Source organism: Eublepharis macularius, chromosome 6, assembly GCF_028583425.1.
Source record: "Eublepharis macularius isolate TG4126 chromosome 6, MPM_Emac_v1.0, whole genome shotgun sequence".
Taxonomy (NCBI): domain Eukaryota; kingdom Metazoa; phylum Chordata; class Lepidosauria; order Squamata; family Eublepharidae; genus Eublepharis; species Eublepharis macularius.
The window spans coordinates 145,236,728-145,264,649 of NC_072795.1; the positions used below are offsets into that span (position 1 = coordinate 145,236,728).

General features: G+C 46.5%; 1 protein-coding gene across 2 annotated transcripts; it reads left to right on the top strand.

Annotated features, from left to right (window-relative positions):
* On the top strand, window positions 1-27,525 carry LOC129331695 (ephrin type-B receptor 5-like). Of its 2 annotated transcripts, none has more exons than XM_054982127.1 (4): window positions 1-101; window positions 438-547; window positions 14,749-14,911; window positions 27,508-27,525. In XM_054982127.1, exons 1-4 carry the CDS (start codon window positions 65-67, stop codon window positions 27,513-27,515), a joined length of 318 nt encoding a protein of 105 aa, XP_054838102.1. In that variant the 5' UTR covers window positions 1-64; the 3' UTR covers window positions 27,516-27,525. The 2 variants fall into 2 exon arrangements, with proteins under 2 accessions (XP_054838102.1, XP_054838101.1); XM_054982126.1 differs by lacking the exon at window positions 27,508-27,525 and adding an exon at window positions 24,630-24,922.
* Window positions 27,526-27,922: the final 397 nt, after the last annotated feature.

Here is a 27,922-nt window from a genome sequence, read left to right on the forward strand (position 1 = left end):
TTCAATGTTACTCCTTTGTGGAGTCACCTGAACTGAAGAGAGAGGGTGTCCCGCATCACCCGAGATGACCTCCTTTCCTCAGAGGAGAAGGACTCTTCACGGTAAGTATCCAAAGGTCTGGTCTCTCATCCTCCGCTCTATTGGTAGTCACAGAAGTTCTGCAAGGCAGACCATTACTATTTTCTATTGCATTAACTTCCTCTAAGGAGAACAGGTTGGGATGCTTCATTCTTTCTCTGGATGTTACATTTGCTTTCAGCAGTTCCACTGGGTAGGCGGTGTAGGAATACAGCAACCCTTTGAGGTTCGCCCGTAGTGTTGACCCTAAACATTTGTAAAATGTTTTTTAAGTATGGTCCTTTGTTGTGGAATTGTGTGCTTTTGGGTTGAAATATGGCAGCAGCATGTCTCTTTAACAGACTTGCGATCCTTTACAGCAACTGCCTGTCCCTTTCGCACTGGTGTCTTGTGGGGTGTGGAAGCGTCCCTCTACTGCTACCTCTATTGTCTCCTTCAGATTCTGGGGGCATTCTGGAAAAGGCTGGAGGTAGGAAAAGGGCATTTCAAAGCCTTTCTTTTACATTGTAATGGGCTCGGGAGAACTTGAAATGTTTCTTCATAGTGGTACTTATTTGCTCTTCTCATGTAGTTTATTAACTTTACAGTCTGCCTTTCTTGCTGAGAACGAGTGGCCACAAAAAATAAAAACCAATTAAAACAAGCAGTGAAGCCCTCCAATGAACAGTGCAGTAGGACTGAGATTACAGAACTGGAAAACAATTCAAACCAAAAAGCTGTTTAAGACATGATACAATACAATGTAGATTGTGGGTTAGAAGATAAAAATTAAGGCAGAGCCAGGATGGGTTTGAGTTTTTGTTCTCTCACCTCAGTATTATTTACCTCATAAATGGAGGGGAGGTTAACCCCACCCATTTTTTCATTCTTGATTTCTTTTAAAGTTTAACAGGAGCCATTAATGTAACAGATCCAGAGGAGTTATCCATGTTAGTCTGTAGCAGCAAAATAGTAGAGAGTCCAGTAGCACCTGGCTAGTCTTAAAGGTGCTACTGGACTCTATACTATTAATGTCACTTTACCATATCTTTTAATATTAGTTGATATGTGTGTTTTTGGATAACAGATGATGTTTCGGAATGCTCAATAATTTATATATTGTGTAGAGTTGTTTTTGTTTTTATGCTACTTTTGCAGATCGCAATGCTACCATTGGTGAGGTAGGTAGGCCAGTACTGTTACTTAAAGTTTGTAAGGAGATTGGGTTGGGATGTATTGTTCACTCCCCCCTACTCCCAGTTTTCACCAACTGAGAAATCACCTTGACTTCAGATTTATTTAGAAAATGACTATCTTGCCTCTCCAGGGAATGTCTTTAAATGGGGCGGGGAAGGATAGCAACTCAAACAAGCCATTAAGAAGCAGGGAATACCTTCTACAGTGAGCAAAACACAATGAGCAGCCCAAATACATAATCCAAGCCACAAAAAATACTAAAGTGAAAGTAAATGCCAGGGTTACATAAAACATATTTTGGTCAAGCACATGAAAGAAGCTAAGAGAGGTGCTGGGAGATCCTCATGGGAGGTGACATTGCACAAGTGAGGTGCCAGTACTAGGAAAGGCCCTGCACCTCCCCTCGGCAAGGAGAGCACAGACACAGGGCCTGGTGAGAAGATCTCAATGCGAAGATTTTGTGCTGCCTCTGAGGTGATTGATTCCCCCTGTTCATTAGCCTTCCGAATACCTATTGGTGTCCTGTAAGGAGATCAGGTTGGACCTCCTAGATTTCTGGGGTCTTCCAAAAAGGTAATCTGCCCCACCCCCCTTCTCCTGCATTCAGTGTTTTTGGGGAAATGTTTTTTTTTTTTTACGTTCCCCACAATGTTGTGGTGCATTTCTGCACCTCTGGGGATTTCCCCGGCTTTTCTCTGTTCCTTCTAAAACCTGCTTGCCTCCCAATTGTTGGGAAGGATTGAAGTACAGCTTTGGTGGCTGCTGTGTCAATATAGGATTGCACTAATAGGTGTAGCAGCTTCTCTGAATTACCAGCTTTCATTAAATCAAAAAAGTTCTTTAGCCCCTTCTCCAGCAGTGATATAAGGGAAAGGGCATATCTTTGCCCCTTTCCTTGCAAAAGAGTTATTTTTTTAAAACTGAAAGCTGGGAATTCACAGTGAATCAAACACAAAGGGAAAATTGGTATAAGATGTTTTTCAGATGGTATATCACGCCAAAGGATATTGAAAAAATGGACAAGAAATATATAGGGTCATGTTGGAAATGTAACGAAGCCGATGGCTCTTTTTGTCATGTGTGGTGGACAAGCAAAAAAAGTAAAAAAAAATTGGAAAGACATTCATGCTGAGATGCAAAAAATTTCAAAACTAGATTTTGCCTTGAAACCCCAGACTATGCTGCTGGGAATAATACCAGAAAATATTGATAAAACATTACATGAATTATTCAGATATTTGTTGACAGCGGCAAGAGTGACATTTGTGAGTAAATGGAAAGAAGATGAATGTCCAACCAAGGGAATCTGGAAAGATGGCAGAATATGCAGTAATGGCAAAACTGACGAGTTATATAAATAGAAGACCAATAAGTGAATTTGAAGAGAAATGGGGGAATTATTTTGCTTATAAAGAATAGAATAAATAAGATGTTGCAGTTTTATAAATTGGAATAAGATCACATGACTTATTGTATATAGCTTATATATCACTGACTTATTGTATATAGCTTATAAGAGGTTACAGTTTGACAAGGGGGGAAATGTATGAATACATAATCAAATATATAATTGCTAAAATAGTTTGTAGATATGGAAACATTGATAAAGTTAGGGATAAGTAGAGAGGATTGCTATATTAATCTGTTACATAAAGAGATAAGATGAAATAGTGTAGTAGTAATGGAATGAGGAATTTTTCCTTTTTGATTATTAATTTTTATTACTAAGTATGGGGAAGGAGGTGGGAGGCGCTAAATATGTGTAGTATATAGTAATGGGACTTAACCGTTGCAATTTTTATTGCTATGTGGATAAATAAAGATTGAAATAGATTAAGTTTTTGTGCACTCTGTATTCTACGAACTCTTGTAGTGATAAGTCGTAAAATCTTCTTGACCTTATTAACTTTTCCCTTCCCCCTTCTTTCTTTTTGTATTCATGTTTTTACTTTGATAAAATAAAAAACCCTGGGAATTCAGGGGAGACACTGCACCTATTGGAACAATGGTATATTGATGCAACAACGTTGTGGTGCAATGTTTTCTTTAAATTGCAGAAGCCCCGTTTGCCCAGTGGAGGGTGGACGGCCGCATCTTGGGGACTGGGTCAGAGAAACTGTGGGGAAACCTGCCATGTGGAGACCCTCTTGTTGCTGTGTTTTATCTGCAGCAGCTCCAGCAATGGGGAAACCACCTCTCTCCTGCCCCCACTAGCTTTTTCTCACAGTAATTTAATTTAATTTAATTTATTATATTTATATTCCGCCCTCCCCGCTTTCGCAGGCTCAGGGTGGATAACCCCTTTCTCTGGTTTCTCCGGTTTACCTATTATATGTGCATCCTGCTGGGCCCTTGAAGGGCAACCCAAAGGAAATTCGTGAAGCCTAACTAACATCAACAATACAGAATCACCACTTACACAATTCAATCACATGTAATTATGGTATAATAAACTGTAATATATCAGACGTTGTGTATCATATATAAATCCCGCCACACATCATCACGTCAGCCACAACAATAAATAATACAGTACATCAATTTGCTAAATAAGGTCACAGTTAAAGTGCTACGTGCTAAACCTTGCTCATACAACTTGTTTAACAACCATCTAAGTATTTTCTTAAAGTGCAAGGTGCTAAAGCAGGAAATAGTTCACTCCAGCACAATGTGCCTCACAAGTGTTCCTCCAGTGATAGACTGGGCCCTTGAAGGGGTCAGGTCGGGATACATGGGTCTGTGTCTCCAAATATTCTTTTCTAATAATACTTGTACACCCAGCAAAGGAGCCCAGCCTTGTTAAGCATGTGGGCCCTTTGGCCACTAGTCATTTTATCCAGCATTTCTCCACTCAGGTGCGGACTCAAATCGACCTACAAGAACAGAGCATATGGCGGCAGCTTTGCCCTCAATGGACACAGGAGGCAGCGTCCCTTTACGATTCCAAGGGCTGGAAGGGAGGAGCAGAGCAAGTGATGGCAGCTGTTGGTTGGTACTGTCAGGAAAAGGCTGTTTGAGGGGTCCGTGACCAATGGGAACGTATTTGAAGGGGCAAGTCCAGTTGTTTTTCTGCATGTGCAAAGTTAATGCCTCCAGGGTCACTGCCTAAGCAGTTCCTTAGTGAAGATGCAGCATTGCTGTGGTTTCCTAGGAAAGGGGGGGGGGTTGCTCCATGGCCAACTAGAGAAGGAGGTTTCCAAGACCTTCCAAGAAGGTCTGTGCATACAGCCAAGCCATATGAAGGCCGTGAGATTCATGAGCAGATTCACCTGCGAGTTCTATTTCCCATCAGGTTGGGAGTGTTGTGGAGGGAGCAAACCAAAGACTCTCTCCCCTTCCATTGATGAGGCTTTGGATGTTGTCCACAAGCTTCTAGAAGCAAGTGGGAGCCATGGAAGAGGTAGGGAGCACCAAGTGAGTCACTCCTGCTCTTCCTTTAAAGATCTTGGGCAGCTCTGCCCCCCCTCCAGTGTTTCTTTACGTTGGCCCTGTGAGGTTGGCCAGTACTCTTATTTCTCTATTGAATATTACCTTGCAGCTCCTTAAAGGAGATCACATCAAGCACATAGGTTTCTCCCTCCCTCCCCCCAGTAAATCTGTCAGTTAAGCTGGTTCTCTGGTCCCCTGTGACACAAGCATCCAGCAGTTCCTTTCAGGAGACCTGGTTAGAATGAGTCTGTGAGTAAAACAAGTCTCTGGTCTCTTGCATGCCACCTCTCCAGACAACTGCTCTGCCTGGATTTCAGCTAAACTAAACAAACATAACTGGTTTTAGATCCAGAGGAGTTAGCCGTGTTAGTCTGTAGTAGCAAAATCCAAAAGAGTCCAGTAGCACCTTTAAGACTAACCAATTTTATTGCAGCATAAGCTTTCGAGAATCAAGTTCTCTTCATCAGATGCCTGATCAAAACTGGGCAGATACAGAAGAGGAGGGGAGAGAGGGGAGAGAAGGAGAGGAGGGACAAGATGCAATTAGGGGGGAGGCAACCAAAACATTCCTTTGCTAGTAAATGTAAACATCTCCTTTTGGTGTGTAGTCAGTTTGCCGTGTTAGTTTGCAGCAGTAAAAGCATCCAATTTCTATGTAGTATAAGCCCTCGATAACCACAGCTCTCCCTGCCAGATGCATTTTACTGACGGATTTGCTTGGGGGGGGTGGGGGGGAGAGAAGGCAGTGTGCCTGATGTGATCTCCTTTGGGGAGCTGTGAGATAATATTCAATAGAGAAAGAATAGTACTGACCAACCTTACAGAGCTGGTGTGAAGAACCGCTCGGGGGGGGGCAAAAATCTACCCATGGGCTTCAAAGGAAGAGCAGGAGTGACACGCTTGGTGCTCCCTACCTCTTTCATGGAGCCCACTTGCTTCTGAAATCTTGGGGAACAACATCCAAGGACTCACCAATGGAAAGGGGGGGGGGTCTTTAGCCTATTCAAAACCGGCTGGGAAGCAGAACCTCCCGCTGATCCTGCCCGTGCCTCTGATGGCCCTCCCCCCCCCTCAACTTGGCTGTATGCACAGACCTTCTTAGATGGCGGCATATGGCTTGGAGACCTCCCTCTCTGGAGCAAACCCTCCCCTGTCCTGGGAACCAAAGAAAAACTGCATCTTCACTTAAAAAAGACAGCTGTTATTGCTGTGGGACACTTTCATAGGGCAGCAGCTGCTTATGCAGTGACCCTGGAGGCATTATCATTTCATACACAGGAAAACAACTGGATTGGGCCCTTCTAATAAGTCCTCATTGGCCATGCATCTCGCCCACCCCCAGCATCCCCTTCCTGGCAGTCCCGCCTAACAGCTGCTGTCACCTGTTGAAGCTGAAAGGGACTCTGCCTCCTGTGTCCACTGAGGGCAAAGCTTCTGCCATCTGCTGTGTCCTGTAGGCCACTTTGAGTCCACAAATGTGTGGAGAAATGCTGGACAAAATGGGAGACACAGACCCACGTATCCCAGCTTGACCCCCTCAGCAGCCCAGTAGGATGCACGTATAATAGGATGACAAGCGAAATGAGTGTATTCACATACTTATTATGAGAGAAAGCTGGTGGGGGGCAGAAGAGAGGTGGTTTTCCCATTGTCGGTGCCGCTGCCAATAAAACGCATCAACCAGGGGGCGTCCAGGTTTTCCCAGTTCCCTGCCCAAGTGCTGCAGGAATGGCCACCCACCCTCCCCTGGGCCAACTGGGCTTTCTGGGATTTTGCTTCAGAACATTCTTGCATAAATATACCATTGTCCCAACAGGTGCAGCCTGTCCTCTGAACTGAAGGTTGGTAATTCAGAGAAGCAGCTACGCCTATTGGTTCGATGACATATTGATACAGCAGCCATCAAAGTCTTGTCTTCAATCCTTCCCAAAAGTTGGGAGGAAAGCAGGTTTGAGGAGGATCAGAGAAAAGCCAGGGAAATCCCTAGAAGTGCAGAAATGCACCAAGTTGGTGTTGGGAAGCAGAAAAGGGAAAACAACACTTCCCCCAAGCGCTGTAGCCTTTGTGGAAGACACCAGAGAGGTCTTCGTGGCCGCACCTGACCTCCTTACAGGAACCATAAGATACAAGTAGGCGTTCTGCGGGCAAATGGACACTGGGAGGGAGAGCTCTGTCTCGAACCAATCACCTTTTGTAGCTCCGGACTCTTGCCTTAAGGGGGGGGGCATATTTGGGCCTCCACTTTGGTTCTAACATGGGATTCTGGGGTAGAAATTGGAGTCTGCCTCCTGCTAAAGTTAAGCTAACAGCTGTGGCTCATAAAGCAGCAACTGAATGCAGACGTGCTCCTCCGTATAGCGTACTCCTGGCTGATTAAACCGGAGGGCTGTTCTCCCCAAGGACTTTGGAGCCTCGCCCCTGAATAATTTGGCCCTAATGAAGGACCCGGGTCTCCAAGACAGTGAGCAATGGACTGTCCCCCTCTCTGCAGGGCAGGTCATATGCTCTCATTCCCCTACCTTTTGTTTTCCCTTATAGACAAGTAGCTATTAGTGAATGGTTTTTGGTTTATTGCTTTGCAAACTTTCCCTCTCTCATATTTCTTGTATCTCAATAAAAACCCTTTCCATTTTAAGAGTGCTTATTCTCACTCATTATTCTGGGTTCTGTGCTGGTTCTGGACCTTAGTATACACAGGTTAAAGATCACAAAATATTGTTTTTAATACCCCACCGTACATGTGTTCTGGGCCAGCCAGGGGACATCTTTGCCTGTCACAGGGCCTCCATGGGTTTGGCAATTCTGGTAACACGTTAGAGGCGGTACAGAATTAAAATCTTGTTAATATCTTCTCATTAGGCCCTGCTGCCTGTGTTCTCCTTGCAGAGGGGAGGTACAGGGCCTTTCCTAGTGCTGGCACTTCCCTTGTGTAACGGGGTCTCCCATGAGGGTGGACAAGGCCCATCTTAGCTTCCTTGGTGTGCCAGACCAAAATGGTTGTTTTTCTCTAGGCATTTAATGCAGGGCTTTCTTCTTTTCTTAGCAGTTTTGTGGGTTGGATTATCTTTTTTGGCTGCTCAGTGTCTCTTTTGCTTTTTGTTGAAGGGTGTTCCTGGTTCTTAATGGCTTGTTTGAGTTGCTATCCTTCCCCGCCCCATTTAAAGCCATTTCCTGGAGAGGCAGGATAAGTATTTTCTAAATAAATCTGAAGTCAAAGTGATTTTTCACCTTCTGGTATACAAAAGTAGTATAAAATCAAAAATTATCCTAAATAATGTGTAAATAATTGAGTATTTAGAAGCACCATCTGTTATCCAAACACATACATTACATAACTGAAATTGAATGATACGGTCCAGTGACTTTTATTTATTTGATACAGTGACAATATTTATATAAGTCATTTATAGTTCACCTTTCTCCAGTGGTCCGGAGTAGGGCAGTCAGGACTACTGGGTAGCTCCTCCTCCTCTTGAGCAGGGTTGGAACGAATCATCGCGATCCTCGGGGGAGGGGCTCCCAGGCTGCTGCAGTTTTTTCCGGCCCTGCTCTGCAGGTGGAAGCGGAACACTTTGCTCCGTTGGAGCAGTGATCCTGAAAGACTTTGCAAGCAAGCTCGCTGGGGAAAGGAAGGTCGTGTGCCTGCAACCCCTCCCCCCTCCTTCTGAATCCGAGCTACAGACTGGGCGGCAGAAACGCCGCGGGGCGAGTGCAGGAGCCGACAATCCTAGTCAGCTAGGACCCGGCTCCTGCAGAGGCAAGTCGCAAAAGCATCCGAGAACGCTGTGAAGAGTCACGGGAAGTGAAGAAGCCCGGCAGAGCCTTCCGGAGCGGCGTTGGCCTCACTGTTTGCACTTTACACGTGAGTAAAAATGGGACCCGTGGAGAGGCCTTGGAGCCTCGAAGCAGGGGGGGAGGAAGGGTATTTCCCTTTGGCCGCTTTTGGGCTCGGACAAGCCAGCAAAAAAAAAAAAGCGGCAAGCTCCCCACTCTCTTGGAAAAGGTGGGAAAAATTGGCTCAGAGAGCTTACCCCGGGGAAGAAAGGGGACATAAATGGATGCTAAGAAGGGTCAATGCTTCCTCATCAGAGACCCCCAATCCCAGCAATAGGACGAGGCATTAAAGGGGATGCTGTGCTAGCAATATAGTAATGCCCGCCCACGCCTCTCTTTACTTTAGGCGGGAAGAATTGGTGGGAATGATGTCACAGGCTGGTGCAGCAGAGCTGAAAGGGGCTGAGTCCTCCCTAACTTGCACGCAGTCCCCTATGCCACTAAGACTAAACCACCCCTCTCAAGGGGAAAGTCTGGGAAGAGGTGACCCTGACCTAACAGGCCCAGAAGCCAAAGCAAATATCCTGGCCTGGCTTCAAACAGAAATCAAAAAAGGGATAGAGGATGCAGTTAAGAACTTAAAAAGGCATCCAGCCTCCCATAAAAAAGACTATCAACAGCCTAGTACCTCTAAGGGAAAAAGGCGTGTAGAACCCTCTGTTCAACTAAAACCCAAAAGGAAGAAAATGAGGGAATGGAAGGAGGAGGAATCTAGTGACTCAGACGATTTCCTAGAGGGCTCCGAAACATCCCATAGATCATCAGGGAGTGAGGAAGGGGAATTGTCTGAAGAGGAAGAGGTGGATAATAGCCAAATGCAATCTAGGCTTTTTCCATCTGAGATGTATTCCAAATTGTTTAACAAAGTATTGAGAACCCTGGAAATTTCACAACACACTGTAGGCACGGCAGAAACGGAACCCTCCCATCCCCAAGGTCTTGAGAGGGCTCTACCTAAGATGGGACCTAAACATTCAGGCGTTCCCTTGCCTGCCATTTTTCATGACGTCCTCAAAATGGAATGGGGTAACCCAGCCAAGCCCAAATTGTACCAATCTGCCTTTCACAAGTTTTATACCTTAAGTTCTGATGACTCCAGGAAAATCAAGGGGTGTATTCAGGATGCCACCCTAGATTCATTCCAGATGTCTTCCCGGGCCATGGGTTTCAATGTGGCAGCACGAAGGAACACATGGCTACGGAGTTGGGACGTGGATCAGCAGGCCTGAAGCAGGGTGGCAGCAATCCCATATTCGGGTGGAAAACTCTTTGGAGAGGCGCTGGACAGATACTTGGTGAAAAATGTGGAGAAGAAGAAAGTCCTACCATCAAAAAGAAAGGATTCAAGGTACAAAGGAAGGCACTCCTTTCGGGACTTCAGAAGAGCCCCCAGACAGAACATGGATAGACCATTCAAGAATAAGTGGCAAACCAAACCTAGATCTGACACCAGATCCTTTGCATACAGAAAACCAACTGGGCCAACACAAGGGACAGAAGAAAAATAGTCAGGCATGACTATCCGTCTCATGCGGAGGTGATACAGATTGGGGGTCGCCTCCAAGATTTTGCGCCTCAGTGGGAGTGAACGGTGTCGGACAAGTGGGTTCTGGAAACGGTATCCAAGGGCTATTCCTTGGAATTCGTGAAGGTCCCAGCCAAACGCTTCATCCAGGTGCCCAGGAGTCAGTCTCTCCAAAAACATCAGAAGGTAAAACAAGCTATCAAGCACTAGCTCCAAATTCAGGCAATAGAACAGGTACCACCACGCTTCAATAAACAAGGGGTGTATTCAGTTTCCTTTATAGTCCCGAAAAAGAACGGGAAGATCAGAGCCATCCTAGACCTGAAATGGCTGAATCTTCACATCAGATCAAGAAGGTTCAAAATGGAAATGATGAAGTCCACCACGGGAGCTATCCAGAAGGGGGACTTCTTGGCGTCCATAGATCTGTCGGAGGCCTACTTGCATATTCCTATACGCCCTTCACACAGGAGGTACCTGTGATTTGCCTACGACGGGGAGCACTTCCAGTACAGAGCTCTTCCCTTCGTCCTGAAATCTGCTCCGAGAGTTTTCACCAAGGTGCTCGTGACACTGGTGGCCTTCCTCAGAGTCCAAGGAGTAGCCCTGTCTCCGTACCTCGACGACATCCTCATAAGGCGCCATCCCTTCAAACGGCACAGACTGCGGTTGCAAAGACCTTAGCTTGCCTCAAGGATCACAGCTTCATCGTGAACCGGGAGAAGAGTATACTGCAACCCACCCAGCGGATCGTGCACTTGGGGGTGACAGTAGACACAGTTCTGGACAAAGCCTTCGTCTCTACAGAGAGACAACAAAAGATACTATCCCTGATCAAGTCAATACAAGGAGGCAAACCAGTGGAAGTGATGCAACTGGCCAAGCTACAAGGCATGATGGTGTCCTGCCAGGAGACCCTACAATGGGCCCGGTTTCACACCAGACCACTTCAGAGTTTCCTGCGCCCGCACCGGAGGGTCATATGCAACAAGTGGCACAGGCTGGTGGAGGTCCCTCAGTCGTTGTCCAGGGACCTGGACTGGTGGCGGGACCTGCACAGATTCGCAGAAGGGTCCCCGCTAAGAGAACCAAGCAGGACATTAATCACAATGGACACGAGCCTGATGGGCTGGGGAGCACAAGGCGAGTGGCTACCCGAGGAAAGAGAAGCAAGCATAAACCTCCTGGAACTCAAAGCCATAAAAAACGGGCTGGCGGAGTTCGAACCCCACTTGCTAGGCAGTCATGTGATGATCCTCACAGACAACATGACAGCGAAGGCCTACATAAACAGGCAAGGGGGGCACCAAGTCCAAGGCTCTGACCAAGGAGACAGAAGAGATCTTCTCCTGGGCAGAAAGGAACATATTGATAAAAGCGAGCCACATCACTGGCCTACAGAACGTCACAGCAGACTGGCTGAGCCAGAACAGAATCGACCATTCGGAATGGGCCCTGAACAGTCAGGTGTTCGCGGCAATCTGCCAGAGGTTTGGCACCCCGGGGGTGGACCTATTTGCCTCGGCAAAGAACAGACAGGTAACAAAGTTCTTCTCGAGACACAGTGAGCCAGAAGCGTTGGGAGTAGATGCGCTGACTCAGGAGTGGCCGAGAGGTATCCTTTACGCCTTCCCTCTGCCTAAGATAATACACAGAGTGCTCCAGAGGATCTTCGACATGAAGGCGGATGTCATCCTAATTATGCCTTTCTGGCCTAGGAGACCATGGTTTCAGGACCTCATGAGGATGTCATGCGAGGAGCCGTGGACTCTGCCACACAGGGAAGATCTTCTAACACAAGGGAGCATTCAGCACCCGGATCCAACCTCTCTAAGACTGACGGCCTGGAGATTGAACATGGTCAGCTGAGAGACCTGGGATACCCTGACAAGGTTATTTCCACAATGTTAGCCTCGAGGAAAGGATCAACTAACCAGAGCTACGGTAGAACGTGGCAAGTGTTCAATGACTGGTGCAGGAAGAACGGATGGGACCCAGTTCTGGCCCCTGTGAAACAGATCCTGCTATTCTTGCAGGATGGACTAGATAAAGGACTCAGCACCAGTATGTTGAAGAGACAGGTGGCCGCGATCTCAGCCATCAGGGGTGCCAAGTCAGGGTCCTCTCTTACCTCACACCCCCACGTCAAGAGGTTCCTGAGAGGGACTATGTTGCTGAATCCACCTCCAGTTCACCGCTTCCCTTCCTGGAACCTGAACCTGGTGCTAAAAGCGCTCACTAGGGAACCCTTTGAGCCAATGGCGACCCATTCTTTAAAGAACCTGACCCTTAAAACTGTTTTCCTAGTGGGTCTGACTTCAGCTAGGAGGGTTTCTGAGATTGGGGCCCTCTCGGTTAGCAAGGACCTGTGTGTCTTCCACCAGGATAAGGTTGTTCTGAGAACAGATCCGGCCTTCATACCTAAGATAAATTCGGTTTTCCATAGAGGGGAAGATATTGTTCTGCCTTCTTTTTGTCCAAACCCAAGTCATGATAAGGAACGGGAATGGCACAAGTTGGATGTTAGACGGTCCCTGAGCTTCTATATTGATAGAACTAGGCAGATAAGGAAGGGCGAGAGCATGTTTGTTTCCTTTAGAAAACACACTATGGGAGAAGAAGTGTCACCTCCCACTCTGAGCAGATGGATCAGGGAGTGTATTGCACTGGCCTGTAGGACCAGGAATCTTTTGCCCCCGGAAGGAGTCAAAGCCCACTCCCTGCGGGGTGTAGCCACCTCGGCAGCATATCTTTCCCATCCTTGGAGAAGATTTGTAAGGCCGCAACGTGGAAGTCAGTCCACACATTCACTAAGCACTACAGAATAGATCAGTTAGCGTCGGCCGACGCGGCCTTTGGCCGGAGGGTGCTACAGCACGTCCTGGAGGCCTAGTGTGCCCACCCATGGGAGCACTGCTATGCATATATCCCAATAGTCCTGACTGCCCTACTCCAGACTGTTAGAGATTTATGGTATTTTATATATTTAGTTTAGTAACTTAGCAGAGTAACATAGCAGAGTAATTTAGTCAGAAGCGTTTAAACCCTCACAAATGTGCATTAATTAATCCTCAGACAAAATTCATAGAAAGATAGAACTTACAGTTTATTGTAGCAGATTTCTCCATAGCAATATCTTCTGGTAATATCAAGGGAAAGAACCTATCTATAGAGTTACATTCTCTAAGCTAATACCACGGCCTGAAAATATAGGCAGCGAGGCTGGAAGAGGGTTTGTGGACAAAGAGAAGAGCTCCATGAGGAGCGTGGTCTTAGAAGAGCATGAGGGAAGGTGTGAAATCTCCCAAGAAGCACAGAGGCAAGAGAGGAGGAGTCAGTAGGCGTTCCCACCTTAGACAAGAGAGTGGCAGATTGCTAGACTTATACATTACATTCAAAGAGACATGCAGCGCCCCCCAGTGTCCAAAGGCAGGCTGAGTCACCTATTCCAACACAGACCACTGGAGAATGGAAGATTTGTTCACTTACCGTGAAGCTTCCTTTCTCGGTGGTCCAGGAGTAGGGCAGTCACAATCCCGCCCAGAAACTCAAATAAGGGGGTGAGACAGCGGCTAAGGTGGAGAACATAATGACAGAAGTCTCGACCCAGCTTAGGTTTTACCGAAAAAGTGTTACCTTATTTTCCTGTTTGTGGTATTGTTTGTTAGTTGATGTTATGGTTGTCCGGAGGACTTTGGTTGCAGACTGGATACGGACAGATGGGGAACTGATATGGGCTTGAAAAGGAACTGAAACAGCCTGGGAGCCCCTCCCCCGAGGATCGCTATGATTCGTTCCGACCCTGCTCAAGAGGAGGAGGAGCTACCCAGTAGTCCTGACTGCCCTACTCCTGGACCACCGAGAAAGGAAGCTTCACGGTAAGTGAACAAATCTTCCATTCTGTAGTGTTTTGCAGGTTATTAGGAGGGGCTGTCTCTCCAGAACCCCTGGAAGGGCCCCGTAGGTCAATGTTTTCTTGAAGAAAAACTTCATATGGAACATTTTTGTAACAGAAGTGGGGGGGTGTATTATGTTGTGTTGTTGTTTTTACAGAAAGAAGACTGTAAGTGGCTGTATTTGGGGGGGATTCGCTGGGCGGTCACATAGGAGTTGTGAACCCGTGTTTATCTCCCACACCAACATTCCCGAACTACATGAGCAGTTCTGTAATGGTGTGGAAGGAGAATTCCTCTCATAATAACATGAGGAACACTCTGTAGTCAGTGTAGGAACAGACCCTTAAGAGAAAAATAGGCAGAGGGGAAATGATTGTAATGCTTCTTATTTGTAACTTAGAGACGTTACATTGGGTGGGAAATTCCAGTCCCAGGGGCAGAACTTGGCTCCAGCGATCATCTTTCTTTCTCTTAAACAAACCATTCTTTCTTTTGCCATTGGCCACTCATCTTCTTGAGGTCAGTATAGGGGTCACTCGGGTGTGTGAGGGGGAGGTAGTTGTGAATTTCGTACATTGTGCTGGGGGTTGGACTAGATTACCTTGGAGGTCCCTTCCAACTCTGTGATTCCATAGAGGGTATTGAGGAAGTGTTTGATGAACCCACAGAGTAGAACATAAAGCGGAAGGGTCAACATTCATCTTATGAAAAGAAAAAACCTGGTTAGGTCTGGGTGGGGAGCTCTGAGGAGGAGAAGGACAACATGGAATTTGTATTTATCAATTTCTGTGACTCGTTGTTGATTCTTAGTCAGAAGATGAGGACAACTCTTTCATGGTAACCAGTGAGACGAATATGGCCACCATCTCCAGTCTGAGCCCAGGGAAGATATATGCCTTCCAAGTGCGAGCCCGGACAGCAGTGGGTTACGGGCCCTACAGTGGAAAGATGTATTTCCAGACCCTGGTGGGAAGTAAGTGCACGCTCAGATTTGAGACCTACCCAGAAAGTCGGTGGTGATAGAAAAGTGTCCAGAAGTCATAGTGAATAACGGTGCCTCCTGCTGGGGTCATCGAGGCGAGAGACTCGCAGAGGTGGTTTGCCTTTCCCTGCCTCTGTGTGGCCACCCTTGCCTTTCTTTGGGGGCCCCTGTCCAAATACTAACCAAGGCTTAACTCTGCTTGACTGCTGAGAACTGGTGAGATCAGGCCTGCCTGGACCGCCTGGCCAGGGCACCCGGGAAGTCACCGAACACCAGGACTCTCTCACGCGACCCTAATGGCCGCCTCCGTTTACAGCTCATCGTGCATCACCGTTTTATGACTTCTGCATTCCTCGCAGGCAAACACATGCCTGGACTCAGGCACGGATGACTGTCGCCACGTATTTCTAGACATGCATCCTTGCAACAAACAGAGACCCTTGTACGCACCAGGCACGATTCACTGGGACGTTCTTCCTGCAAAAGGTCTGTCTCAGCCGGAAGAATGAGCCAGCATCAGTGGCTTGCATCCCCCCCCCCCCACCCCCACCCCAAATATATTCATGTCTGCCTTCATCCCAGGGCGGGGAAGATAACAGGTTGAAGGAAGGGAGAAAGGAAAGCTTTGGAGAAGCAGACAAGTCGTTTACAGGCCTGTTGGTCAAAGAGAAAAATCCAAATAGCCAAGAGCATTACCTCTGTCGCAGCCTATTCTGCATTGGCTTCCTATGGGCATGCGTGTTGAAATACTTTTGTTGGCTTTGTTTTAGTACGCTACACACGGGCAGAGATGTTCTTAGCTGTGGGGTGGAATTTAGTCCTCTATTCCTCCCTTTTTTTTAGGTTTTCAGTTGGTTGCATCAGGCTTTGCAGTCTCTAAAACCTTGCCATGTCTTGAGTATATTTGAATGAGATGGGATTAGAACCCAGAACTATGCCACTGTTGGGCTTTCTCTGTCCAAAAAACACCAATCGTTATCTATCCTCCCCCCCCCCCCCGATCTGGCTGTCAAGGGCTGCCTTAAAGGGTGTGGGTGAGGCAGGAAAGCCCCCACTTCTTGCTTTACATGGGCAGAAGTGAACTTTAAAGGGGATGCTGGAGAAGCACAAAGTTGCACTGATGGATTCTTCTGCCTCCTCAGCTCCATGTTTAAATTGCCCTCAGGAATTCTGTGCTGGTGTGTGTGTGGAGGAGGCATAGCAGTCGCTTGGAGTGACCAAGAGCTTCTGGGAGCTGTAGTTTCTCCACCCCTTCCATAGGTTGGGGATTGGAAATGGTTGAATACTGCTGTCTCTTTGCAGACACGTGATTGGCTCTCCAGAATCCTCTTGGCAGTCAGGAGGACTCAAAGGGGAAGGGGCAGCAATCTACTTAGGCTGGGAAAACACAGCTGCTGATAGGGAACCCTTCTGGCACACCCAGGGGCCGTCATTCCAGCATGGGGCCTGTCATTCCAATCCCAGAGCCCTTCTGTCACACCCAGGGGCCGTCATTCCAGCATGGGGCCTGTCATTCCACTCCCAGAGCCCTTCTGTCACACCCAGGGGCTGTCATTCCAGCATGGGGCCTGTCATTCCAATCCCAGAGCCCTTCTGGCACACCCAGGGGCTGTCATTCCAGCATGGGGCCTGTCATTCCAATCCCAGAGCCCTTCTGTCACACCCAGGGGCCGTCATTCCAGCATGGGTCCTGTCATTCCAATCCCAGAGCCCTTCTGGCACACCCAGGGGCCGTCATTCCAGCATGGGGCCTGTCATTCCAATCCCAGAGCCCTTCTGGCACACCCAGGGGCCGTCATTCCAGCATGGGGCCTGTCATTCCAATCCCAGAGCCCTTCTGGCACACCCAGGGGCCGTCATTCCAGCATGGGTCCTGTCATTCCAATCCCAGAACACTTCTGGGACACCCAGGGGCCGTCATTCCAGCATGGGGCCTGTCATTCCAATCCCAGAGCCCTTCTGGCACACCCAGGGGCTGTCATTTCAGCATGGGGCCTGTCATTCCAATCCCAGAACCCTTCTGGCACACCCAGGGGCCGTCATTCCAGCATGGGGCCTGTCATTCCAATCCCAGAGCCCTTCTGGCACACCCAGGGGCCGTCATTCCAGCATGGGGCCTGTCATTCCAGTCCCAGAACAGTCTGTCTGGGCCCAGACACTTTCCTTCAAAATCCATTCCATGTTTTCGTCGCACCTCTTTTCTTGCTCTAATGTGTTTCAATGGAGCCCATTCAAGTCAGTGGGCATTCCCGTTTCCCATTGTTTCCAATGGGCAATCCTGTCATTCGTTTTAGTACATCCCGCTTCCCAGTCTGGCCAGCTTGCTACTCTGCAACCTTCCTCTGCCTGCAAAAGAGAGAGTGTTGCTCGTTCCTCAGGAGCATATTAGGATCAGGATGCTGTGGTCTCCGGCGATTCTTCTGGCCGTTAGAGCTTTAAAAATGTCCGTGGCATTTCTAAGTAATGGCGGACCCTCAAGGATTCTTGTAAGGTTCTTGGGATATGAACAAATGGTGTCTGGGTTTGGGCAAGTATTTCTTGTATTCCTGACTTTTAAATACGGAAGCATGAGCACTCCCCGCCTTGCCTTGTTTTTGTCCTCTGGGTTGCTATTATTCCCAGTTTACATGTAGGAAACTGAGGGGTCTTGCCATGTGCTGAGTATATTTGAATGAGATGGGATTAGAACCCAGAACTATGCCGCTGTTGGGCTTTCTCTGTCCGAAAAACACCAATCGTTATCTATCCTCCCCCCACCCCCCGATCTGGCTGTCAAGGGCTGCCTTAAAGGGTGTGGGTGAGGCAGGAAAGCCCCCACTTCTTGCTTTACATGGGCAGAAGCGAACTTTAAAGGGGCTGCTGGACGAGCACAAAGTTGCACTGATGGATTCTTCTGCCTCCTCAGCTCCATGTTTAAATTGCCCTCAGGAATTCTGTGCTGGTGTGTGTGTGGAGGGGGCATAGCAGTCGCTTGGAGTGACCAAGAGCTTCTGGGAGCTGTAGTTTCTCCACCCCTTCCATAGGTTGGGGATTGGAAATGGTTGAATACTGCTGTCTCTTTGCAGACACGTGATTGGCTCTCCAGAATCCTCTTGGCAGTCAGGAGGACTCAAAGGGGAAGGGGCAGCAATCTACTTAGGCAGGGAAAACACAGCTGCTGATAGGGACTTTGGAAGCAAGGGTTAGACCAAACAACCGACAGAAAGTTGTGCTCCCTCCTTCACGCTTATATAGTTTCTCATATTGATGGTAAGGCAGAGAAGCCCTCTTGGGTCCAACAGATCTTGAGATGGGGAGGTGCTGAAGAACAGTTTATATAAGTGAAGCAGCTGGTTGTCTTAAGTGGGAATATTTGACCGAGGACACACATCAGTGGCTAGATATTACTGTTAAAATGCATGGGTATTTTTTTTAAAAAAGCATGCCAACCTTTTGTAGTTATGTTGTCGGTATCTATTTTATGCCCTCTCCCCGGTTAATCAATGTCTTGAATTTGTCAGGATATCTTGAGGGATACCTCCTGTATATGTTTCGTTGTTCTGCACACGTGTACTAGATTCAGTGCAGTGGGTTTCCTTCTACCCCTGAAGCATCTGCACGGCACTGCTTGAGCATCACTCTGAGAAACCCCATGTACACCCTTCTGAGCTTGTTGAAATAAAGACAGTTGACAAATAATAACAACATTCGATTTATATACTGCCCTTCAAGACAACTTAACACCCACTCAGAGCGATTTACAAAGTATGTTGTTATCCCTACAACAGCCCTGTGAGGTGGGTGGGGCTGAGAGTGCTCTGGAAGAGCTGGGTAGCTTCAACCGGAGGAGTAGGGAATTAAACCTGGTTCTCCAGATTAGAGTCCCGCTCCTCTTAACCACTGCACCAAACTGTAAACAAATGTCCGTTCTGACTTATTCCCACCTGTGCCTCCCTCTGTCTTTATGGTCCAAGATTTTAGATTGCATACAGGGCAGTCATCTGGATGGTGCTTTATAAATTATTATTATTATCAGGGCTTTTTTTCTGGGAAAAGAGGTGGTGGAACTCAAGACCGCCTAATGACGTCACTTTGGGTCAACTGGAACAAGGGGGGAGTTTTTAAAAGTTTAAATTGCCCTTGGCGAAAATGGTCACATGGCCGGTGGCCCCGCCCCCTGATCTCCAGAGAGAGGGGAGTTTAGATTGCCGTCTGTGCCACACAGTGCGGAGGGCAATCTAAACTCCCCTCTGTCTGGAGATTAGGGAGCGGGGCCACTGGCCATGTGACCTTTTTAAAGAGGTGCTGGAACTCCATTCCACCACATTCCCGCTGAAAAAAAGCCGTTGTTGTTGTTGTTGTTGTTGTTGTTGTTGTTAAATCAATGAAAGACATTAAAAGAGGACCAATAATTGAGGGGGCTTCTGTGGGGCGGAGGGAACGTGGGTAAGAAGGGGGATATATAGGGCCATTATGCTTGGCTATGAGTGGGAATTATGTGTGCTGCCATGCTGACAGCTATAGTAGATAGCACAGAACTCATAGCTTAACTCTAGATAAGGCAACTTCAGGTAGTAATTCATATATTTCAGTGTTTCTCCCTGAAAGAATTCCATGCACAAAGGGAAAAGAAATAAAGCTGGGGGGAAGGCTAGAGTCAACTCTCCTCGTCTCTGACATGCTCCTTTTGATATGTGAAGAATCTTCTTTTTTTCTGTTCAGAAAGAAGCATTGAACATGTTGACCTTCACCTATAAGGGCACAGCCGAGGATCTGCTTTATTTCTCATTTTTCTGTTGCACGTAGGAACTGGGCCTACAAGCCTGTCTAAATGGAAAGGTGGGGTAGCATCCTGAGGAGGAGGCTGCAAAGATGTGAAATGCAGGGTTTGGCTGCTGTGTGGATGCATGTTGCTCCCTGTATGGGTCTGGGTTCCCAACTTCCTTCAGTGGGCAGGAAGAAATGGTGGCCCTTGGGGGCTGTGATGTGACTAGCCAAGAGGTGGTCTCTGAGTTACAAGGAAGAGATTACCCAAATAGATTGAGCTCTCAAACTGGAAGCTAAGGCAAATCACAGAGGAGGATTAAAAGAACAAAACCCAAACTGCAAGGAAGATGAAAGACAGGTGGAATTGTCTTCCCTAAGAGGACTGAAGGAAGGTGCGTAGGGATGGGCAAAGTTTGAAACGAAGGATGTACAAGTAGACTCTCCTTTATTGTGTGCGTGCATGCCTCTGTCCACACGTCATTTGTGATTCTTTTTGTGTCACCCAATTAATTCTTTGCTTTTACGCCACATACCAAACTGATGCAAGAACAGGCATTGGTTCTCATAAGATTTCTATACGTTTTTTGTTAGTGTGGGGAAAAAAAGATGACTACCATTGCATCCTATGTTAGAAACAGGATTTTCAAATCAGAACAGTACAGCTATATGCAGGGCTCATTTTGAGGAGGAACGCGCAGGAACGCAGTTCCGGTAGTTCCACAAAGAGGTCACATGTCAGGTGGCCCCGCCCACCTGACTCTCGGCCATTTGCGGCCCATTTCAGCCTGGATTGGGGCCGAAACGGCCCAGATCGGGCCTCTGACAGGTGGTGGATCACTTTCCCTCTCAGCAGCGGCCCGATCCTGACCATTTTGGGCCCCTTTTTGGTCATTTTCAGCCCCTTTTTGCCATTTTGGGCCCAATTTCGGCCCTGAATGGCCAGGATTGGGTCCAAAACAGCCAGGATAGGTGATGTCAGGGTGTGCGTGTGGCATATACAAATCAGTTATGCTAATGACACATTTCTGGTGATGTCAAGGGGTGTGGCATATGCAAATCAGTTATGCTAATGAGTTCCTCCAGCTCTTTTCCTACAAAATGACCCCTGGCTATATGTATTAGCAGCATCTCTGCTAGAAACATGCGTGTCTTTGGGTAAAGTCCCACAGCTGCTCTTTATGTGAGGTCTTGGCAGCCCCCACATAACTCTATACAATGAGAACAGAATTGTGCCCACTGGCCCTGCTTCCAGGAACTGCTTCACAGTCGGCAGAACATCTGCAGTGAGCCCTACACGGGGTGTACAAGTAGATGCGAGTGGCCTCTTCTGAATTATTGGGCACGCGGCTCTTTGGTTTTCACAGTATTTCCGATTGTGTGAAAGAGCCTCCCAGCAGGCAGTTGGCTGAATGTCAGAAAGCAGAGCGAAGAGTGTACTATGTATGGCTCTTTATTGTAAAAAAACTTCTCTCGTTTGCTTTTCAGAATTGATAGTCAGTCAGTACCAGGAAAGCAGTATAGTATCTTTTGCAGCAATATCCCTAACTCCATCCTGTGTGCTTTTCGTTGAGGGAATTGTGAACTGATGTTCCCAGAGGGATTCAAGCAATAGCCTTGTGAGAGTTCCAACATTATTAATATTTAATATTATTATTAGTGTTGCTATTTCTGTATTTAATTTTTATCCCGCCCTTCTTCTCAGGGCAGCTCAGGGCAGCACAGGGATCTCTTGTCTTCTGTTTTACCCTCTCTGCTGACCTGTGAGGTGGGCTATTTATTTATCTAAATAAATAAAGACATTAAATTGTATTTATTTAAAACATTTCTAGGTTGAGTGAGTGAGTGACTGGCCTGAGGTCACCATATGAGCTTCATAGCTCTGTTGGGATTTGGACCGAGGCCTTCTTAGTCCTAGCCTGATACTTTAGCCAGTATACCACAATGGTTGTTTTTAAACATTTCCCCCTTCCAGTTGACTTTGCCCATTTCCCCCCTACTTGTCTGACCTTTGTATTGATAGTTATTATAAATGGCATTTAACCATTAGTATTAGTAGTTTTTATGGGATGAGACTTACTTGGTTTTACATTTTTATCTCATGTAGAAGCCTCCTTGCGAGCATTATGATGTTAATAGTAGTAACAACAACAACATTCGATTTATATACTGCCCTTCAGGACAACTTAACACCCTCTCAGAGTGGTTTACAAAGTATGTTGTTATTGTCCCCACAACAATCATCCTGTGAGGTGAGTGGGGCTGAGAAAGCTCTGAGAGAGCTGTGACTGACCCACGGGGGTCACCCAGCTGGCTTCAAGCAGAGGAGTGGGGAATCAAATCCGGCTCTCCAGATTAGAGTCCTGCTGCTCAAAGTGGTTCTCTGGCTAGTACGAGGTATGATTTTTTTAAAATAAGTGGACAGCTGAGTTTGAGTCCATTGGCACCTTAGAGACCTTTAAGTTTAGCAGAGTATCCGAAGAAGAGAGCTTTGAATCTTGATAGCTGATGTCCTGATAATCTTGTTGCTCTCTAAGGTGCCACGGGACTCTCATCCTTCTGTTCTACTGGAGACCAGTACAACTGCCCACTTAAAACTTAACTATATGAACTGTATCTTGGCTTTAGATTTTTTTAAAAGCAAAATCTCCAAGATGGCTGACAAAAATCACCAAATACAAATGAACAAAAAGAGCAACTTGAAATTTTAAATGCCGTATAGATATATATCTTTAACAAAATGAGCAGCAGACCTCCCCTACAAGCCCTGTGATATAAATGTGCATTTTTTGATCAGACTTGCATGATTTGTGTCCTGCCTTGTCACCAATAGTTTTCAAGATAGCTTATATAGAAAATTTAATAAGGATGAGAGCAGCATGACTAAACTGTAACAGAATCAGCAACGTCTGCATTAATCATCTACATTTTTGGCTAGAAAACCAGCCTGTCATGTTTGGGTTGAATGCCAGACTCCATTACATGGAGATGAATGACACATATAAACACCCCTGATTTGGGGTAAAGGGAGGGGGACAATAGCATGTCACACGTGGCCATCGTCACAATGACCTGACAACTGTCAACCCAGCTGGGATCAGTGGAGAATTTCCTCTGGTCTGGCACCTCTTGCTTCCCCTCTACCCATCACCTACCCTGTGATCTTGAGGAAATCGTTAATGCCATTGGTCATATCTTGCTTTGGTGGTAAGGAGAATGAACCCCTCCTCCTGATTGGACCAAAAGAGAGGTCCCTACTTCTAAGGAACCCCTTGAACTATGGGGCCAAAAAGGGGCAAGCCTTTGTCACTCTTTTGCCAAGCCCAATGCTTCTTGGGGGGGAAGTCGATCCACCTCCAAGGAGGAGAATGCCTGAAGTTTTGTGCTTTTAGATAGTAAGAAACTAAATTTTGTTCTGCATTCTATGGTTTCATTACAGTTGCCCCATTAGTTTGTTTGTGTGTGAAACCTTCTTTTTCTAGTTTGTGTTTTGACTTCTGACAGCCTTTCTGAGTTTATTTTGTTCTACCTGAGGGGAGAAAAGGGGTAGGCCGAATCCTTCTTTCACACACAGACTAAAGTTGTAGTGACTGGCCTACAGCAGCCTTGTTAATATTCTTAAAATGTCTAGATGGGGGCACCTGGGATCCATGTACCTAGGATCCAAGAGCCCTGGGGACCTGTATAAAGTCTCATATGTGCATCCCCAGAGGATCTAGAGAAAACGGGATACCATAACAGAGGTTCAAAGGAGTCCATGTTTGTATATGGTCCTTGTGAATGTTGAGGTGGTGTACATGCATACTTTTCTCAGGAGCTCTCTTTTCCAACCACTGATTAGGCTCAGATCTGCTTGGTTTCAGCAAGGCCACATTCTGTAATCAGAGTGCCACCACAGAGAAGGCTCTGTCCCTGGTTGTTCTCCACCTAAGGACCAAAGATGGGGGATCTGAAGAACAAGGCCTTGGCTTCTGATTTCAATACTGGACAGGTCCATATAGGTGTTGATAGTCCTTTGGGCTCCTCGGCTCTCTACCATTACTTACTTTATACTGGAATCCCCCATTTTAAGACTGATATCCCACTTTTGTCCCATATCCATGCTTTTTTGTTTTGGGATCTATTCTCCTCAGTAGGGTTGGGATCTGAAAGACTGTGGGGAGTTCTTTGGAAGCTCTGTGTACACAACTTTTGAGACCTCCCTCTCTCCCAAGAACCGTGATACTTGGCAAGCGGCCCCAAATCTTAGGAAGAGACTTCAGCTCGCGGTAATGAGAATTGCAGTTGGAGATGACAAGCAGTGTCATCTCCGACACTTCCCCCACCAAAGTAAATAATTACTGATTCTTGTGAGTAGTTTGTCAGATTTAATAACATGGGAACCTCTGGACAGTCATCTAGCAGAAAAGACTGTAGCCATGAAATAATCCCATCCGCTTTGGAAATCTCAAAATAGCCCTGAAAGGATTTATGTTCCATTATTTGCAAGGGCCGTTCTTTGGTAAAGCTGTGTATGTTATGATCGGGAAGTCAGGAGGAACATTCCTCTCACCCATTCTCTCTCTCTCTCTCTCTCTCGTGGAACACAGCTGTTTGTTTTAACAGAATTTGTTGGGCCGGTGATCAGGAGTGGTAGCAAAGGTTGCTGCTTTGTGGACCAGTGATTCTTTATTTTTGAAATCATGTCCGTTTCCCGTGCTGAGTTTCCTCCATGAAACATTTTCAGTTTTTACTTCTTAACCTTATATCAGTTGTGTCAAAGTGGCACTGAAATGCCATTAAAACAACAAAACAAACGGAATAATAATGCAAGTGACAAAACGGCTGTAACAAAAAAGGGCTCAAACTGGTGACTTGAGGTAACAAGAAAAAGTGAAAATGCCCATACATAGGATCACATTCTTACACGGAAGGCACATTGTTTATGTATTTATTTAGTATGTTTTCATTCTCCCTTCTTTCCAAGGGGCGTAGGGTGGCATATGCTGGTCTACCCGTCTCCATTTTACTATCACAACAATGTTGTGAGGTAGGTTAGGCTGAGAGAAGGTGACTGGCCTGAAGTCTCCCAGCGAGCTTCCATGACAAAGTGGCCTCCCCGATCCTAGTCCAAGCTGTTTATGGTATGATATTTTACTGTGCGGTTTGTTCTTACTAATGTTTTATGTCAATAAAATAAACCTACCCATTTGTGTTTATTTTCACTATGTGTACAGGGAAGCCATGGCTAGTCATGGCTTTCCGGTGCGCTCACATGTCATGGAGGATTGTTGCATGCCTTCATCCACAGAAAGGTTTTCTCCCAATTGCATATGTGTGTATAAAGCCTTCTGTGTAGCCAGACCTTTGGTCAGTCCCGCTTAGTATTGTCTGTTCTGACTGGCAGCACCAATCCAAGGTCTCAAGGAAACATCTTGCCATTTTACTCGATATGTTAGGGACTGAATCTGGGAAACTTCAGTACACAGAGGATGTGTCTAGCTCCCTTATTCAGATATTTATACTAATTTATTTATTTAGATAGATATATATATATATACTCTTGCTTGTCTTCCTAATAGGAATCCAGAGTAGCTTCTGACATCTCTCTCCCTTCACTTTACCCTCACAACCATCCTGTGAGGGAAAGTTAAGCAGAGAGCTCAAAATCACGCTTCCATGTAATCTGGAAATGTGAGGAGTGTGTGTGTGTGTGTGTGTGTGTGTGTGTGTGTGTGTGTGTGTGTGTGTGTGTGTGTGGGGATGGGGATGGGGATGGGGATGGGGATGGGGATGGGGATGGGGATGGGGATGGGGGAATTGGGCAAGAGGTGGCTCCTCATTTTTAGTTTGCCTTCCTGAAAGAGGACTAAGTGAAGGGACTTGTTAAGGAGAAACATGAGACGATTTTTCCCTTCCTGGAAGAAGCAGTAGAGTGCAAGAACAAAAAGTGGCTTGTACGATCAGAGTACCAGTGGCAAAAATACTCCATAATAATAACAGCAACAACATTTGATTTATATACCGCTCTTCAGGACAATTTAATGCCCGCTCAGAGTGGTTTACGAAGTATATTATTATCCCCACAACAAACAAACACCCTGTGAGGTGGGTGGGGCTGAGAGAGCTCCTAGAAGCTGTGACTCACCCAAGGTCACCCAGCTGGCTTCAAGTGGAGGAGTGGAGAATCAAACCTGGTTCTCCAGATTAGAGTGCTGCTGCTCTTTACCACTACACCAAACTGGCTCTCAAAACTGTACCATAGCATCATTGTACACATGCCTCCTTAAAAATATTTCCACTTTATGAGACAACTTGGAGGGTTCGTGCAGTTGAGCCAACCCTGCCAAGGAGGCAGTCTGTGAATCATGGCCTTGTATAGCGATATCATATGCTTAACAGTCTTTAACGAGGCATTTCTTCATTCGCAGCTGTGAAGAGAATATGGACTCTGCCAAAGTAAGACCTGGATCCTGCCACATATTCTTAAAGATCGTTCATATATAGGCCTTGTCATGTTCTGTTCCACTCCTCTCCTTCATACGTGCCTGGCCCAGGAAGATCATGGAAGCTTCCTGGCCATAGGCAGAGAACTAGGGTGAGAGGTCCTGGTTTGTCCAAGCAGTCCAGGCATTTCTTGTCCAAGCCTCCCTGCTCAGTCTAGGTTTTTTTTTGCACACGGTTCTGGGATATGGCTTGATTTCTCTCAAGCTTTCTGCTTGAGGTGGCCCTTGAAGCTGGCTTGGAAGCCCAAATTGAACCACAGTCACCTGCTTTTCTGCTAGATCAGGTGGGAAGAACTGATCTACTGGCCAAGTTAGATTGGCTGCTCTGCTTGCCAGTGACCTTCAGGGTTGATCTTAAACAATAAAGCCCCTTTTAAACCTCCTCTTCCCCGTCTCCAGGGATTCCTGTCCCCATATGTAGGGCTGGTTCTGGAGGGCAGCGAGGTCAACAAAGAGAGTAAAACTTCAAGAACACTTTTACTCTCAAGCTACTCGGAACACCTCAGAAGCAACACGAGAGGATGCTCTGTTGGCAGGCCCAACTCTAACGCAAGTGCCCGGCCAGCTCAGGGGCCTTGCTTGAGGGGGAAAGTTCATGCTCTGAGAAGAGGGGGAGACGGGGGGGGAAAGGGAGGAGTCTTTTCTACGACCCACTTCCCTCTGGCAGGTAGAGCTAACCCTCAGGAATTCCTAGGGGAGTTCTCTTGCTCAACCCTAGTCAAGCTGAATTGGGTGTCTGTGCGGGAGCACATTCCAATACGGCTTGTGCAGGAGAACTTCCCCAAAAACTGTGCCTCGTGTTGATTAAGGGGAGGGGGGGCATGTGACGGAGATACTCCACTCTGCACAGCAGCTGCATGAAGCACAGGATAAAGCTGCATATAAATATTTTAAAGCAACAAGTTAAAGTCCTTCTTGTCACTTCACCATGCCACAGGATTTGAGTCCAGAGGCCCTTAGAGGCGGTCAAGATTTTCAGTGTATGAGCTCTTGAGAGTCAGAGCTCCCTTCTTCAGATAAAGGGGGGAATGGAGCCTTTATATCCATCCCAGTCTGGAGCTGCGAGAGGTATTGCAAAGAAGGGAATTGGGATATTCCGACACAATGCAGCTTAGCATTTGAAGTGAGATAGAAATCTCTTATTTCTATTAAGCCCTGGAGGTTCCATTTTTCTGAACTTGTGAATGAACTCAAGTTCAGCAATCTCACATTTTAATCTGCCCTTGAATCTTCTTTGTTTGAAAACAGTCACTTAACCCTGCAGTTTATAGTGTTGCTGGTGGATACATGTTGCTTTCAGTGATAAACCAATCTATATCTGGGAATGCTGATAGATATTTTTTTCCCCCTTTCTTGCAGCCCAATGATGGACAGGAATGGAAGTGTCATAAGGCATCTTGCGCACAATTCAAGAACTGGCATGCTGCATTCAAGAGTCCAAATTTGCAAATGTGACCACAATGGATAATCTGGTGCATTTCCCCCCTTTCCCAAATGCTTTTTCAGAGTAGTCACTTCATAACTAGGATTCTCTTGTCAGCGGTATCACATCCTCAACCTCTCACTTTAAATTGTACTGCCCTTTTAAGGGTATTTCTAGTGTATGAATTTTGTAATGATTCACAAACTGATCCTGTGTATATTGATATATGACATTGATTGTATTGTCTGCGAATGGCCAAATTGCACTAGCACTTCATTGGTCTGAGATTCTCTTGTTGGACAGAGGAATTTTGGATATGTAGTTACTAGTACTTATTGAGGCTTATGTAGC